General features: G+C 56.3%; 1 protein-coding gene across 1 annotated transcript in view; it reads left to right on the top strand.

Moving 5' to 3' along the window:
- Ryr1 (ryanodine receptor 1) overlaps positions 1 to 15,313 on the top strand; it is a 120,274-nt gene that overhangs the window by 19,328 nt on the left and 85,633 nt on the right. Inside the window, 11 exon segments of the mRNA XM_051162053.1 lie at positions 135 to 239; positions 338 to 441; positions 2,321 to 2,404; positions 4,538 to 4,845; positions 5,301 to 5,503; positions 6,724 to 6,898; positions 7,006 to 7,214; positions 7,767 to 8,161; positions 9,696 to 9,828; positions 10,668 to 10,828; positions 13,522 to 13,687. Coding sequence (XP_051018010.1) covers positions 135 to 239; positions 338 to 441; positions 2,321 to 2,404; positions 4,538 to 4,845; positions 5,301 to 5,503; positions 6,724 to 6,898; positions 7,006 to 7,214; positions 7,767 to 8,161; positions 9,696 to 9,828; positions 10,668 to 10,828; positions 13,522 to 13,687 — 2,043 coding nt within the window.

The following is a 15,313-nucleotide window of genomic DNA, read 5'->3' as shown; positions in this document are numbered from 1 at the left end:
AAAGGCATGCGCCATCACCGCCTGGCTGACATTATCTTTCTAGTTAAGGCAGGGGATAAGGCTTTGCGGTATCAAGGTCACAGTGGGGGTGCAATAGGATCCCGCAGATCTCACAAATGTCCCTGTACCCCCAGATCGTCTTGCCTCCCCACCTGGAGCGGATCCGGGAGAAACTGGCGGAGAACATTCATGAACTCTGGGCGCTGACTCGCATTGAGCAGGGATGGACCTACGGTCCGGTGAGCCTAGACCCTGAGAGGGATGATCAGTGGGTCACCGTGTAAGAGCGGGGTGTTTGTGAAGGGGAGCCCAAACGTTGACGCCAGTGTTTCTCTAGGTTCGGGATGACAACAAGAGGCTGCACCCATGTCTTGTGGATTTCCACAGTTTGCCAGAGCCTGAGCGGAATTACAACTTGCAGATGTCAGGGGAGACACTCAAGTGAGAGAGGGCTCAGGGGAGCAGGGAGTGGGGGTGACTGATGGTCAGGGGGAGGCAAAGGGCAGAGACTGGGAGAAAAGAAGCCAGAGGGGCTAGGGTGTGGCTCAGTGGTAGAGCCCCTGCCTAGAATCCCCCAGTGAGGGGCTGGGGTGTGGCTCAGTGGTAGAGCCCCTGCCTGGAATCCCCCAGTGAGGGGCTGGGATGTGGCTCTGTGGTAGAGCCCCTGCCTAGAATCCCCCAGTGAGGGGCTGGGGTGTGGCTCAGTGGTAGAGGCCCTTGCCTAGAATCCCCCAGTGAGGGGCTGGGGTGTGGCTCAGTGGTAGAGCCCCTGCCTAGAATCCCCCAGTGAGGGGCTGGGGTGTGGCTCAGTGGTAGAGCCCCTGCCTAGAATCCCCCAGTGAGGGGCTGGGGCGTGGCTCAGTGGTAGAGCCCCTGCCTAGAATCCCCCAGTGAGGGGCTGGGGCGTGGGTCAGTGGTAGAGCCCCTGCCTGGAATCCCCCAGTTAGGGGCTGGGGTGTGGCTCAGTGGTAGAGCCCCTGCCTAGAATCCCCTAGTGAGGGGCTGGGGCGTGGCTCAGTGGTAAAGCCCCTGCCTAGAATCCCCCAGTGAGGGGCTGGAGTGTGGCTCAGTGGTAGAGCCCCTGCCTAGAATCCCCCAGTGAGGGGCTGGGGTGTGGCTCAGTGGTAGAGCCCCTGCCTAGAATCCTCCAGTGAGCAGTTGGGGTGTGGGTCAATGCTAGAATCCTCTTTTAGCATACACAGGGGCTGGAAGGTAGCTCAGTGACTAGAGAGCTTGCTGCATAAGCTGGAGGAGCTGAGTTTAGATCTCCAGAGCCCATATAAAAAGCCACCTGTGGTGGCACGCACCTGTGCTACCAGCACTGGGGAGGAGCTTGACCACCAGCCCATGTACTCATTTGGTGAACTCTAGATTGAGTGAGAGATCTTGCCTCACAAAATAAGGCAGAAATAGGTGAGAAAAACATCTGGCATTGTGGCTTCTACATATGCACACACACACATGCACACACACATGTGGTACCCGAGGCAGATGGGAGCTGTGAGACAGACGGAATATTTTATCACAGCAAAGGAAATGAGAAACAGCACCCAAGAAAAAAGCAGGTGTAGTGATGTGTGTGTGAGAGAGAAAAGCAGGTGTGGTGGTGTGTGTGTGTGTGTGTGTGTGTGTGTGTGTGTGTGTGTGGTGGTGATATGGTGTGTGTGCCTCCATCATCCCAGACACTTGAGAGGCGGGACTGTGAGGACGGCCTGAGTCAGAGACTTTGAGAGTGGCCCAGGTGACACAGCGAGACACTCACTCTCACACTCTGTGAAGTGGGCGGCAGGGGGAGCCATAGCAAAGGCCAGATAAACATGGAAAGGGACAAAGAAAGAAGCCAGGAAGAACCGACCATAACCAAAGAAGTGTAGAAAAAATGTAGGATGACAGAGGTCAACGAAACCCAGAGAGGCGGAGAAGCACAGACGCCACAGCAACCAGAGAGAGACCCAGGGGCAGAGGTGGTGGGGACAGAGGTGGTGGGGGCAGAGGTGGTGGGGACAGAGGTGGTGTGGACAGAGGTGGTGGGGACAGAGGTGGTGGGGACAGAGGTGGTGAGGGCAGAGGTGGTGAGGGCAGAAGTGGTGGGGACGGAGGTGGTGGGGGCAGAGGCGGTGAGGGCAGAGGCGGTGGGGGCAGAGGCGGTGGGGGCAGAGGCGGTGAGGGCAGAGGTGGTGAGGGCAGAGGTGGTGGGGGTGGAGGTGGTGAGGGCAGAGGCGGTGGGGGCGGAGGTGGTGGGGGTGGAGGTGGTGGGGACAGAGGTGGTGGGAGCAGAGAGTTCTGTGGGCTGTGACCTTGTCCTGCTACCCCCGCTCAGGACACTGCTGGCCCTAGGCTGCCATGTGGGCATGGCAGATGAGAAAGCCGAGGACAACCTGAAGAAGACGAAACTCCCGAAGACGTGAGTGGGGCTGGCCCCGGGGCCTGGCTGGGGAAAGGACTCATAGCGAGGTCTGAAAGAGCCATATGGTGAGGCCAAGGTCATAGATGTAGCCGCACAGGATGCAGGGTCAGGGGTTAGGGCTCCGGGGTCAGAAGTGGGTATCCAGGATTAAGGAATTAGGATCTCCAGAGACAGAGACTGAACCGGGCATGCAGGGTCAAGATCTGCCCCAAGGAATTCAAGGTGATGTTCCCATTTTAAAGTCCAGAGTCAGAGATAGACAGTGAGAATTCGAAGGTGGCTGGAGCCGTAAGTAATTGGCCCTAGGGTGTTGATGGGTGAGGGAACAGAGGCCCTGAGTTCAAAGGTCAAGGGCTTCAAAGCCAGGTGTGTAAAAGCCAACTGCATGGGGGCTGGAGGGATGGCTCAGAGGTTAAGAGCACTGACTGCTCTTCCAGAGGTCCTGAGTTCAATTTCCAGCAACCACATGGTGGCTCACAACCATCTATACTGAGATCTGGTGCCCTCTTCTGGTGTGCAGGTGTACATGCAGGCAGAGCACTGTGTACATAATAAATAAATCTTAAAAAAAAAAAAAAAACTGCCGGGTGTGATGGCGCATGCCTTTAATCCCAGCACTCGGGAGGCAGAGGCAGGCGGATCGCTGTGAGTTCGAGGCCAGCCTGGTCTACATAGTGAGTCCAGGACAGCCAAGGCTACACAGAGAGAGACCCTGTCTTGAAAAACCAACCCCCTCAAAAAAAGGAATGATTGGATATGGGTCAGAAGTAAGAAATCTGAAAGGTGAGAAGTCACAAAGTGTGGTATCAGGGTCAAAGGAAAGGGCCCCCCGAAACGAGGCATAGCTGAGCACAGGCTCACTCCGCAAACTGAGACAGAAGCAAATATGAGTTTGAAACAGTCCGGGATATATAGTGAGACAACCCCCCCCCCCCCCCCCCCCCCCCCCCGCATCTTAAAAACAGCAAAACCCTCATAAGGCTCCTGGCACTGAGATGAAGAGGCCTTGCTGGTGTGGCTCAGTGTGTCAGAGCACTGGCTGCTCTCCCAGAGGACCCAGGTTCAGTTTCCAGCACCACATGGAGGTTCACAGACAAATCTAACTCCAGTCCCGCAGGAGCTAATGTCCTCTTTAGGCCTCAGAAACTCACCCAGACACACACACATAAAAATATAAATTGACTTTTTTTTTAAATGAAAGGGCCGCAGAGGTCAGTAATGCTGAGCCCCACCAGTAGGTCAGTCCTGGGAACCCACATAAATATGGAATCCTGGAGTCCTGGGACAGGCCAAGAATCTACAATCAGTCCAGTGTGGTGGTACCCCTTTAATTCTAGTATGCAAGAGGCAGATCTGCAAGTTCAAAGCCAGCCTGGTCTACACAGTGAGTCCCAGCCTAGCCTGGTCTACACAGTGAGTCCCAGCCCAGTCTGTTTTACACAGTGAGTCCTAGCCTAGCCTGCTCTATACAATGAGTCCCAGCCTAGCCTGGTCTACACAGTGAGTCCCAGCCTAGCCTGGTCTATACAGTGAGTCCCAGCCTAGCCTGGTCTACACAGTGAGTCCCAGCCTAGCCTGGTCTACACAGTGAGTCCCAGCCTAGCCTGCTCTATACAATGAGTCCCAGCCTAGCCTGGTCTACACAGTGAGTCCCGGCATAGCCTGGTCTACACAGTGACTCCCAGCCTAGCCTGGTCTACACAGTGACTCCCAGCCTAATCTGTTCTACACAGTGAGTCCCGGCATAGCCTGGTCTACACAGTGACTCCCAGCCTAGCCTGGTCTACACAGTGACTCCCAGCCTAATCTGTTCTACACAGTGAGTCCCGGCATAGCCTGGTCTACACAGTGACTCCCAGCCTAGCCTGGTCTACACAGTGACTCCCAGCCTAATCTGTTCTACACAGTGAGTCCCGGCCTAGCCTGGTCTACACAGTGAGTCCCGGCCTAGCCTGGTCTATACAGTGAGTCCCAGCCTAGCCTGGTCTACACAGTGAGTCCTGGCCTAGCCTGGTCTACACAGTGAGTCCCGGCCTAGCCTGGTCTATACAGTGAGTCCCAGCCTAGCCTGGTCTACACAGTGAGTCTCAGCCTAGCCTGGTCTACACAGTGAGTCTGTCCCCTCTGCAGCTATATGATGAGCAACGGATACAAGCCGGCTCCGCTGGACCTGAGCCACGTGAGGCTGACACCTGCGCAGACAACTCTGGTGGACCGGCTGGCAGAGAACGGGCACAACGTGTGGGCCAGAGACCGCGTGGCGCAGGGCTGGAGCTACAGTGCCGTGCAGGACATCCCGGCGCGCAGAAACCCCCGCCTCGTGCCCTACCGCCTGCTGGACGAAGCCACCAAGCGCAGCAACCGGGACAGCCTCTGCCAGGCCGTGCGCACCCTGCTGGGCTACGGCTACAACATAGAGCCGCCTGACCAGGAACCCAGTGAGTGCTGACCTCCCTCTCCACCCCTTGTGCTCACCTTGACCTTGACCCCTGACCCCTGACCCAGGCAGCCTCCAGTGGTTAACATTCCTGATTTTTGTTTGTTTGTTTGTTTTGGTTTGTTTTGGTTTTTGTTTTTTGGGGTTTTTTTGGTTTTCTTTTTGTTGTTGTTGTTTTGGTTTTTTCGAGACAGGGTCTCTCTGTGTAGCCCTGGCTGTCCTGGACTCACTCTGTAGACTAGGCTGGACTCGAACTCACAGCGATCTGCCTGCCTCTGCCTCCCGAGTGCTGGGATTAGAGGCGTGCGCCACCATGCCTGGCCACTTTCCCGATCTTTTAACAGAGACCTTGTGAAATGAAAAGCCTCCCTTTTTCTGGTCTCTCGCCTCTGGTTGCTATCTTGGGATCTCCACTTCCTGCCCAGCCTCTCTCACTCTACCTGGCCCTCTCTGTAGGTCAGGTGGACAGCCAGTCTCGTGGGGACCGGGCCCGCATCTTCCGGGCAGAGAAGTCCTACGCAGTGCAGAGCGGCCGCTGGTACTTCGAGTTCGAAGCAGTCACCACGGGGGAGATGCGAGTGGGCTGGGCGCGGCCTGAGCTGAGGCCCGATGTGGAGCTGGGGGCTGACGACTTGGCCTATGTCTTCAATGGGCATCGGGTGCGTCGCCTTACTGGGCCCCGGTCTGTCAGGCCCTGTGGTTTCTCCTAGTTACATGTGTGTGCCTCCTTGTCCGTTGATGCATGCATCTGCCGTGCTGTTTGTCCACTCATTCACCTATCCGTCCGTCCGTCCGTCCGTCCGTACTACTCAACATTGTCCATCCATGCATTTTGTTTTTTGTTTTCCAAGACAGCGTCTCTCTGTGTAGCCTTGGCTGTCCTGGAACTCACTCTGTAGACCAGGCTGGCCTCGAACTCACAGCGATCCACCTGCCTCTGCCTCCCGAGTGCTGGGATTAAAGGCGTGCAGCACCACTATACATTTTTTGTTTTTGTTTTTTAAGACAGGGTCTCTCTGTGTAGCCTTTGCTGTCCTGGACTCACTTTGTAGACCAGGCTGGCCTCGAACTCACTGAGATCCACCTGCCTCTGCCTCCCGAGTGCTGGGATTAAAGGCGTGCGCCACCACGCCCAGTCTTTTTTTTTTTTTTTTTTTTTTAAGATTTATTTATTTATTATTATGTGCACCTGCAGGCCAGAAGAGGGCATCAGATCTCACTATAGATGGCTGTGAGCCACCACGTGGTTGGTGGGAATTGAACTCATGACCTTTGGAAGAGAAGCCAGTCTCTCCAGCCCTTCCTTTTTTTTTTTTTTTTTTAAAGACAGGGTCTTGATGAATATCCCAGGCTAGATTGGAACTTGCTATTTAGCCCAGGCTGGCCTCAAACTCACAGACCTCCTGCCCCAGTCTCCTGAATGCCAGAGTTACAGGCGCATGTCTCTCCAAATCCAGCAGCATCTACCTTCCTCTCTGTCTGTCTGTCCCTCCACGTGTCCCATCTGTCCCACCCTACTGCTGTTTGCTTATACGTGCATCTCCGAGCGTTTTCTTTCTTCCCGCAATCAAGTAGAGAGGACTCTGAGCTGTGCATCCCTCTTCCCGGTCCAGCCCTGTACCAACCATCCCCCATCCACATTACCATGGGAACCTGCGGGTCTGGGTGGAGGGTTCTGATAGGCTCTGCTCGGCAGCAGGCATGGGGCGGGGAAGAGTGAAGGCGGTTTCAAGGTTCACGGATGCAATTTTGAGGCAGATGAGGGTGTGCTTTGGGTGGCCTTCTGCCTCACATGCCCTGAACTGAATCCTCTGTGTGTCTTCTTTGTGTGTGTGTGTGTGTCTGCATCCTGCGTTCCTGGGGGTTCCCCCTCACACAGGGCCAACGCTGGCACCTGGGCAGTGAGCCGTTTGGGCGCCCCTGGCAGTCAGGGGACGTCGTCGGCTGCATGATCGACCTCACGGAGAACAACATCATCTTCACCCTCAACGGAGAGGTCCTCATGTCCGACTCGGGCTCGGAAACGGCCTTCCGCGACATCGACATCGGGGACGGTGAGAGCTGCGACTTCGGTTACCTGTTCTCCCGTCCTCCACCGTGGATGCCCCCACACCCCCGCGCCATCCCCCTACTCACGCCATCCACTGTCGCTGTCCCTCAGGCTTCCTGCCGGTGTGCAGCTTGGGGCTTGGTCAGGTGGGTCACCTGAACCTGGGCCAGGATGTCAGCTCCCTGAGGTTCTTTGCCATCTGCGGCCTCCAGGAAGGCTTCGAGCCATTCGCCATCAACATGCAGCGCCCGGTGACCACCTGGTTTAGCAAGAGCCTTCCTCAGTTTGAGCCTGTGCCCCTTGAGCACCCCCACTACGAGGTAAGAACTGACCCCCCTCCCAACCCCACTCACAGGATTATTATTATTCTGTGGTGCTGAGGCCCAGACACCGGCAGAGATACACGCTAGATAGCATATCTTCTTTCTCTTTTGTGGTCATTCCAGGGAATTGAACCTCGGGCATTTCACATGCTAGGCAGGGGCTCTACCACTGAGCCACACCCCAGCCCCTCACTGGGGGAGTTCTAGGCAGGGGCTCTACCACTGAGCAACTCCCCCAGCCCCTCACTGGGGGATTCTAGGCAGGGGCTCTACCACTGAGCCACACCCCAGCCCCTCACTGGGGGGATTCTAGGCAGGGGCTCTACCACTGAGCCACGCCCCTAGCCCCTCACTGGAGGATTCTAGGCAGGGGCTCTAGAGTTTGACAGCGGCTGACAGCTCTCCACAGCCAAAGCCCCATTACGTCATTTTAGATAATTCACACACAGGCTCCACCTGTGTTTTTACACGTAGTAACCATGTTTAGGCCCAGCGGCCTGGCCCAGCTCACAAGCCTGGCTCAGAGCTCCCTCCCTTCCTCCTCACAAGGTGGCCCGCATGGATGGCACCGTGGACACACCTCCCTGCCTGCGCCTGACACACCGCACCTGGGGCTCACAGAACAGTCTGGTGGAGATGCTGTTTCTCCGGCTAAGCCTTCCGGTCCAGTTCCACCAGCACTTCCGCTGCACCGCAGGGGCCACACCCCTGGCATCTCCTGGCCTGCAGCCGCCTGCCGAAGACGAGGCCCGGGCAGCAGAGCCAGATCCGGACTATGAAAACCTGCGCCGCTCAGCTGGAGGCTGGGGAGAGGCTGAGGGGGGCAAGGATGGAACTGCCAAGGAAGGGGCGCCCGGAGGCCCTGCCCAGGCTGGGGGAGAGGCCCAGCCCGCGAGAGCAGAGAATGAGAAAGACACCACCACCGAGAAGAACAAGAAGAGAGGGTGAGTCAAGACTGGGGCTGGAGTTGGGGGCTCGGGGTCTGTTTCGGGGTCCCCAGTTATACAGCCTTGATAATTTAAGAAGCCTCCATTGTACTCCAAGGGGGCCCAGTTGTGCTAAGTGAGGTCGGAGCACTGAGAGGTCTCGTCTCAGGTGAGGGCTTTTATCGTCCAGCGATGCTGTCACTTCCACTAGGGAATGAAACTGGTGAACTCTAGCTGCGCGGCAGAGGTGCACGCCTTTAATCCCAGCACGCGGGAGGCAGAGGCAGGCGGATCTCTGTGAGTTCGAGGCCAGCCTGGTCTAGAAGCGAGTCCAGGACAGCCAGGGCCACACGGAGAAACTCTGTTCCAGACTGAAAGAAGGTCTGCTTTCCCCGGTTACGGTAGTGGTTTTCAACTCAGTACAGACTGTCCCTTGGAGGTTGTTTGAAAACTGGAGTGTTCGAGGTGGCTGTTGCCGGAAGATTCCACACACCTTGCAGTGTATAAGACAGGGCTATGCAGTGAAGACTTGCCAGCCTGGCATGGTGACTTCGCCTGTAGTCCTAGCATGTGGAAGGCAGAGGCAGGCGGACTGTTCTCGCGCTGAATCCCAGACCAGTCTGGACCATATAACGAGAGCCTGCCTGTCTCAAAAACAAACAAACAACATCAATCCACACGCATGTGTGCACACACACACACACACACACGCACACATGCACACACGCATGCACGCACTCACAAACCCAAACAGTTCTGGGAGGGTGATCCAGTCAGCAAAATGCTTACCTTGAAAGCATGAGCCTTCAGTTTGGTCCCCCCAGAACCCACAAAAAGGGGGTGGTAACACATGCTTGTAGCCCCAGGGCTGCGGCTGGGGTGGGGTGGAGACAGGCAGGTTGATGGGTTCACTGGCTAGGCAGCCTAGCTTACTCAGGTGAGCTCCATGCCAACAAAAGATACTTTCTCATAAAACAAGGTGGGTGTCACCTCCTGTGGACCCCTAACGGTTGTCCTCTGGACTCTACATGCATGTACACACACGTACACCAACACGAATATGCATTCTCTCTCTCTCTCTCTCTCTCTCTCTCTCTCTCACACACACACACACTAAACAAATACAACACAATGGATAATGTTGATTTAGGGAAACCACTGTGTGTTCCCAATACTTCCTTCTGTTTGTCCCCTTTGCTTTGTTTTTATTTTTATAGCCCAGGCTGGCCTTGAACTTGCTGTAAAGCTGAGGGCGGCCTTGAACCCCTAACCCTCTTGTCTCACCGCCCAGTTCTTGAGCACAGCCACACACAACTATCGGTTGCCCTCTTTAAATGGGAGCAGCCCAGCACCCACAAGCCCAGCACGCGGCACCTTCCAGAATAGTCCGGCCTGGGCCGGTCAGGAATCCATTCTTTCCAGAGGCAGGCTACTTGACGTTAGAGGGAAGGGTCTAAGCAGGACAGACATGGGCGGCATGGTGGCCCGGGCAGGAGCGCAGGGGCTGGGCGCAGGAGCCGCACCTCACGGCAGGCTCTCCTCTGACCGCCAGGTTCTTATTCAAGGCCAAGAAGGTCGCCATGTTGACTCAGCCTCCCAGCACCCCCTCTCTCCCCCGGCTCCCTCGAGATGTGGTACCCGCTGACAACCGCGACGACCCCGAGATTATCCTCAACACTACCACGGTGTGCGCCCAGAACCCTCAAATTCGGGGGGACCCCTCGGCATGACAGGGAAATCCAAGAGTTCCAATTCAGGGATGTCCCCGTTATATTCGAGATAGCCCAGCACCCTCCAGAGGGTCGGAATGCAATACACGTGGATGCAGCCCCATGTGCACATGCGTTAGTGAATGCAATCCTTTGAGCCCCCATGTGCGCATGCGTTAGTGACCTGAAGCGGGTGGGGGTGGGGTGGGAGAGTGAAGCTTTAAGGCGAACTCATATAACTCTTAGGGACCCCAAAGCCCAGAGGATAAAGCCAATGTCTGGGATCAACTATTTAAGTGTAATACTTGAAATTCACAATGACCACGCTCATATATTCCTGGGAGTAAAAATCTCTAGTTATCAGCCGGGCGTGGTGGCGCACGCCTTTAATCTCAGCACTCGGGAGGCAGAGGCAGGCGGATCTCTGTGAGTTCGAGGCCAGCCTGGTCTACAAAGTGAGTCCAGGACAGCCAAGGCTACACAGAGAAACCTTGTCTCAAAAAACCAAGAGACAGAGGGGGTTGGGTGGGGTAGAAACCTACCTAGAGCAGCAAGCTATTATTGTGAGCTATTTTATTGCTTTGCTGTTGTTTGAAGAAGGACCCATGTGTAGGGGTGCCACCAAATTTTCCCAAGGGGTCCCCCAATCTTGGAAAGCCTGAATAGGCACACTAGCACACTTAGACGCAGGCAGTTTCTTATCTAGTGACTTTGCATTAAACTCCCAGAAGTGCCTAGAGTCCGTGACGTGGGTTTAGAGCCCAGAGAACGGCCATTTTCCTGGCTGATCCCCCGTCCTCTCTCTGTGCCCCCAGTACTATTACTCTGTGAGGGTCTTCGCGGGTCAGGAGCCCAGCTGCGTGTGGGTGGGCTGGGTCACTCCTGACTACCATCAACACGACATGAGCTTCGACATCAGCAAGGTCCGGGCGGTGACGGTGACGATGGGGGACGAACAAGGCAACGTCCACAGCAGGTGCTGGGGGAGGGTGGGGGTGCTGTGTGCAGGTGGGGGTGCCGTGTGCATGTGTGGGTGTTGTGTGCAGGTGTGGGTGTTGTGTGCAGGTGGGGTGTTGTGTGCAGGTGTGGGTGCCGTGTGCAGGTGTGGGTGTTGTGTGCAGGTGGGGGTGCCGTGTGCAGGTGGGGGTGCCGTGTGCAGGTGGGGGTGTTGTGTGCAGGTGTGGGTGTTGTGTGCAGGTGGGGGTGCCGTGTGCAGGTGGGGGTGTTGTGTGCAGGTGTGGGTGTTGTGTGCAGGTGGGGGTGCCGTGTGCAGGTGGGGGTGCCGTGTGCAGGTGGGGGTGTTGTGTGCAGGTGTGGGTGCTGTGTGCAGGTGTGGGTGTTGTGTGCAGGTGGGGGTGTTGTGTGCAGGTGTGGGTGCCGTGTGCAGGTGTGGGTGTTGTGTGCAGGTGGGGGTGCCGTGTGCAGGTGGGGGTGCCGTGTGCAGGTGGGGGTGCCGTGTGCAGGTGGGGGTGCTGTGTGCAGGTGTGGGTGTTGTGTGCAGGTGGGGGTGCCGTGTGCAGGTGGGGGTGTTGTGTGCAGGTGGGGGTGCCGTGTGCAGGTGGGGGTGCTGTGTGCAGGTGGGGGTGCTGTGTGCAGGTGGGGGTGCCGTGTGCAGGTGGGGGTGCCGTGTGCAGGTGGGGGTGCTGTGTGCAGGTGTGGGTGTTGTGTGCAGGTGGGGGTGCCGTGTGCAGGTGGGGTGTTGTGTGCAGGTGGGGGTGCTGTGTGCAGGTGTGGGTGTTGTGTGCAGGTGGGGGTGCTGTGTGCAGGTGTGGGTGTTGTGTGCAGGTGGGGGTGTTGTGTGCAGGTGTGGGTGCCGTGTGCAGGTGTGGGTGTTGTGTGCAGGTGGGGGTGCCGTGTGCAGCTGGGGGTGCCGTGTGCAGGTGGGGGTGCCGTGTGCAGGTGGGGGTGCTGTGTGCAGGTGTGGGTGCTGTGTGCAGGTGGGGGGGCCGTGTGCAGGTGGGGGTGCTGTGTGCAGGTGGGGGTGCGGTGTGCAGGTGGGGGTGCTGTGTGCAGGTGGGGGTGCTGTGTGCAGGTGGGGGTGCCGTGTGCAGGTGGGGGTGCCGTGTGCAGGTGGGGGTGCTGTGTGCAGGTGTGGGTGTTGTGTGCAGGTGGGGGTGCCGTGTGCAGGTGGGGGTGTTGTGTGCAGGTGGGGGTGCTGTGTGCAGGTGGGGGTGCCCGTGTGCAGGTGGGGGTGCCGTGTGCAGGTGGGGGTGCCGTGTGCAGGTGGGGGTGCCGTGTGCAGGTGGGGGTGTTGTGTGCAGGTGGGGGTGCTGTGTGCAGGTGGGGGTGCTGTGTGCAGGTGGGGGTGCCGTGTGCAGGTGTGGGTGTTGTGTGCAGGTGGGGGGTGCATGTGCAGATGGGGGTTGCCGTGTGCAGGTGGGGGTTGCCGTGTGCAGGTGGGGGTGTTGTGTGCAGGTGGGGGTGCCGTGTGCAGGTGGGGGTGCCGTGTGCAGGTGTGGGTGCTGTGTGCAGGTGGGGGTGCTGTGTGCAGGTGTGGGTGCTGTGTGCAGGTGGGGGTGTTGTGTGCAGGTGGGGGTGCCGTGTGCAGGTGTGGGTGTTGTGTGCAGGTGGGGGTGTTGTGTGCAGGTGGGGGTGCCGTGTGCAGGTGGGGGTGCCGTGTGCAGGTGGGGGTGCTGTGTGCAGGTGTGGGTGCTGTGTGCAGGTGGGGGTGCCGTGTGCAGGTGGGGGTGGTGTGTGCAGGTGGGGGTGTTGTGTGCAGGTGGGGGTGCCGTGTGCAGGTGTGGGTGTTGTGTGCAGGTGGGGGGTGCATGTGCAGATGGGGGTTGCCGTGTGCAGGTGGGGGTTGCCGTGTGCAGGTGGGGGTGCATGTGCAGATGGGGGTTGCCGTGTGCAGGTGGGGGTGCTGTGTGCAGGTGGGGTGCTGTGTGCAGGTGGGGGTGTTGTGTGCAGGTGGGGGTGCCGTGTGCAGGTGTGGGTGCTGTGTGCAGGTGTGGGTGCTGTGTGCAGGTGGGGGTGCCGTGTGCAGGTGGGGGTGTTGTGTGCAGGTGGGGGTGTTGTGTGCAGGTGGGGGTGCCGTGTGCAGGTGTGGGTGTTGTGTGCAGGTGGGGGGTGCATGTGCAGATGGGGGTTGCCGTGTGCAGGTGGGGGTTGCCGTGTGCAGGTGGGGGTGCATGTGCAGATGGGGGTTGCCGTGTGCAGGTGGGGGTGCTGTGTGCAGGTGGGGTGCTGTGTGCAGGTGGGGGGTTGGCATGGGGAGGATCAGGGCTCCAGCCACCAGCTTTGGGGCTGCCTGGCTGGGGTTCATGAGGACCTCCTGGAACAAGAGAAATCATGGCATCCACTTCAGAAGCCTTTCTTTCTTTTTTCTTTTTTTCTTCCTTCCTTCCTTGGTCAAATCGGCAGCACCATTCTATTTTCTTCTATTACCTTTTTTCTATTTCATCACCTTCCACTTTCCCCCTCCATCTTTTCTGACGCCCGCTCTGATTTCTCCTTTCTCTTCCCTTATTCCCCTGACTCCTCTTCCCAGGGCATGCACACTAACCTACGGAGTCTGGCTCTGGGTCATCGGGGTCTGGGGTGAGGGGTTTCCGTGCTCAGTCTGCAGGTGGTGGGCGTTTGGGAGTGGGGTTCTGAGGTCATGGGACAGGAGGCTTCCAGGGCTTCCGGACTGAGGGTGTGTGCCGTAACCACGCCTGCCTTTTCCAGCCTCAAATGTAGCAACTGCTACATGGTGTGGGGAGGAGATTTTGTGAGTCCTGGACAGCAAGGCCGGATCAGCCACACGGACCTTGTCATTGGCTGCCTGGTGGATTTGGCCACTGGCTTGATGACGTTCACGGCCAACGGCAAAGAAAGCAACACCTTCTTCCAGGTGAGCCCAGCCCCTCCCTCCTGACTGCAGCGTCGGCATTTCCCAGCATTCCAGATGGACCCTTTAGGGTAGCCCCTCAGGTCAGACCCCGAAGAGAGAGAAAACAGGCGCATTTCCCAGACTGTCTCGTTGAGCCTTTCATTAAACGTATGCCCAGAATGGAGGAGACACCGCAGCCTTGGCATTGAAGAGAGTTCTGTAAACTTCTTCATGCGTGACACCAGTCATCACCAATTAGCAGACACCCTAGGATGGGCCAAGATCTTCAATGGGTTTTTCTTCTTAGCATATATATATATATATATATATATATATATTTTTTTTTTTTTTTTTTTTTTTTTTTTTTTTTTTTGGTTTTTTTTGAGACAGGGTCTCTCTCTGTAGCCTTGGCTGTCCTGGACTCTCTCTGTAGACCAGGCTGGCCTCGAACTCACAGAGATCCTCCTGCCTCTGCCTACCGAGTGCTGGGATTAAAGGCGTGTGCCACCACTGCCTGGCTATTTTTATTTTATTATTATTATTATTATTATTATTATTATTATTATTATTATTATTATTATTATTATAAATGTTCACATGTATTTTGGTGTACAGAGACACTGAAGAAACTGTACAGTAACTCCTTGTTCACAAGCTCATCATCAAACTCCATTATAATTCTTTGCCACGTATATGCCCAACCTACCTGTCTTTTAGCCCATCTAAAGTGGTCTTTGCAAAAATATTTTATTTATTTATTTATTTATTTATCTTAATTTTTGAGGTACCTTTAAGTGGAGTTCCTCATTGCAAGATCTATTTATTTATTTTAAAGATGCGCCACCACCGCCCGGCTAAAGATAGGGTCTTGTGTAGCTTAGGCTGGTCCATGTTAGCCCAGGATGGCCCTGAACTCCTGATCCTTCTGCCTCCGCCTCCCAAGTGCTGAGATTACAGGGTGTGTGTGTGTGTGTGTGTGTGTGTGTGTGTTTTAAAGACGTGTATGGGTGTTTTGCCTGCATGTGTGTAAACGTACCGTGTGCATGCCTGGTGCCCATGAAGGTCAGAAGGCAACAGATGCCCTGGGACTGGAGTGACCTATGGTTGTGAGCTGCCAAGTGCTTGCTGGGAAAATCGAACCTTGGTCATCAGCAAGAGCAACAAGTGCTGTTTGCCACTGAGCCATCATCTCTCCAGTCCCTGTTTTATCATCTTATGCGACAATAATCTTAAACTCACCGTTGCAGTGTAGCTACAGATGGCCTAAGCTCCTGATCCTCTCCCAGGCCCGTGCCACCATGCTCAGCATGCAAAGCTTTATTTTAAACGGAGAGCATCAGAGAGAGACCCAGGAGCAGCGGAGCAGTCAGGAGCCACCAGGTCCTCATTACCGGCTCCGACTGCTGCCCACTCGGAGCCAGCCGCACCTCATCTCTACACCCACTTCCACCTCCCACTGGAGGACTCTGAAGGAAAATTGCCGACACCATACAGTTTCATCTCTTTAAAAGACAAAGATTATTTTTAAAAGGCAGAGCCACAATACCGCTGTCGCTGAAAAGAGAGAAAAAAAAAACCAGTTCCTGGCTGTTTCTGACTGTCATCAAGTAATCTACTTTGTGTGCAAAGTTCTCTGGTTGTCTCAAA

This window comes from Acomys russatus, chromosome 19 (genome assembly GCF_903995435.1).
Source record: "Acomys russatus chromosome 19, mAcoRus1.1, whole genome shotgun sequence".
NCBI lineage: Eukaryota > Metazoa > Chordata > Mammalia > Rodentia > Muridae > Acomys > Acomys russatus.
This window is presented reverse-complemented; position numbering and strand designations above follow the sequence as displayed.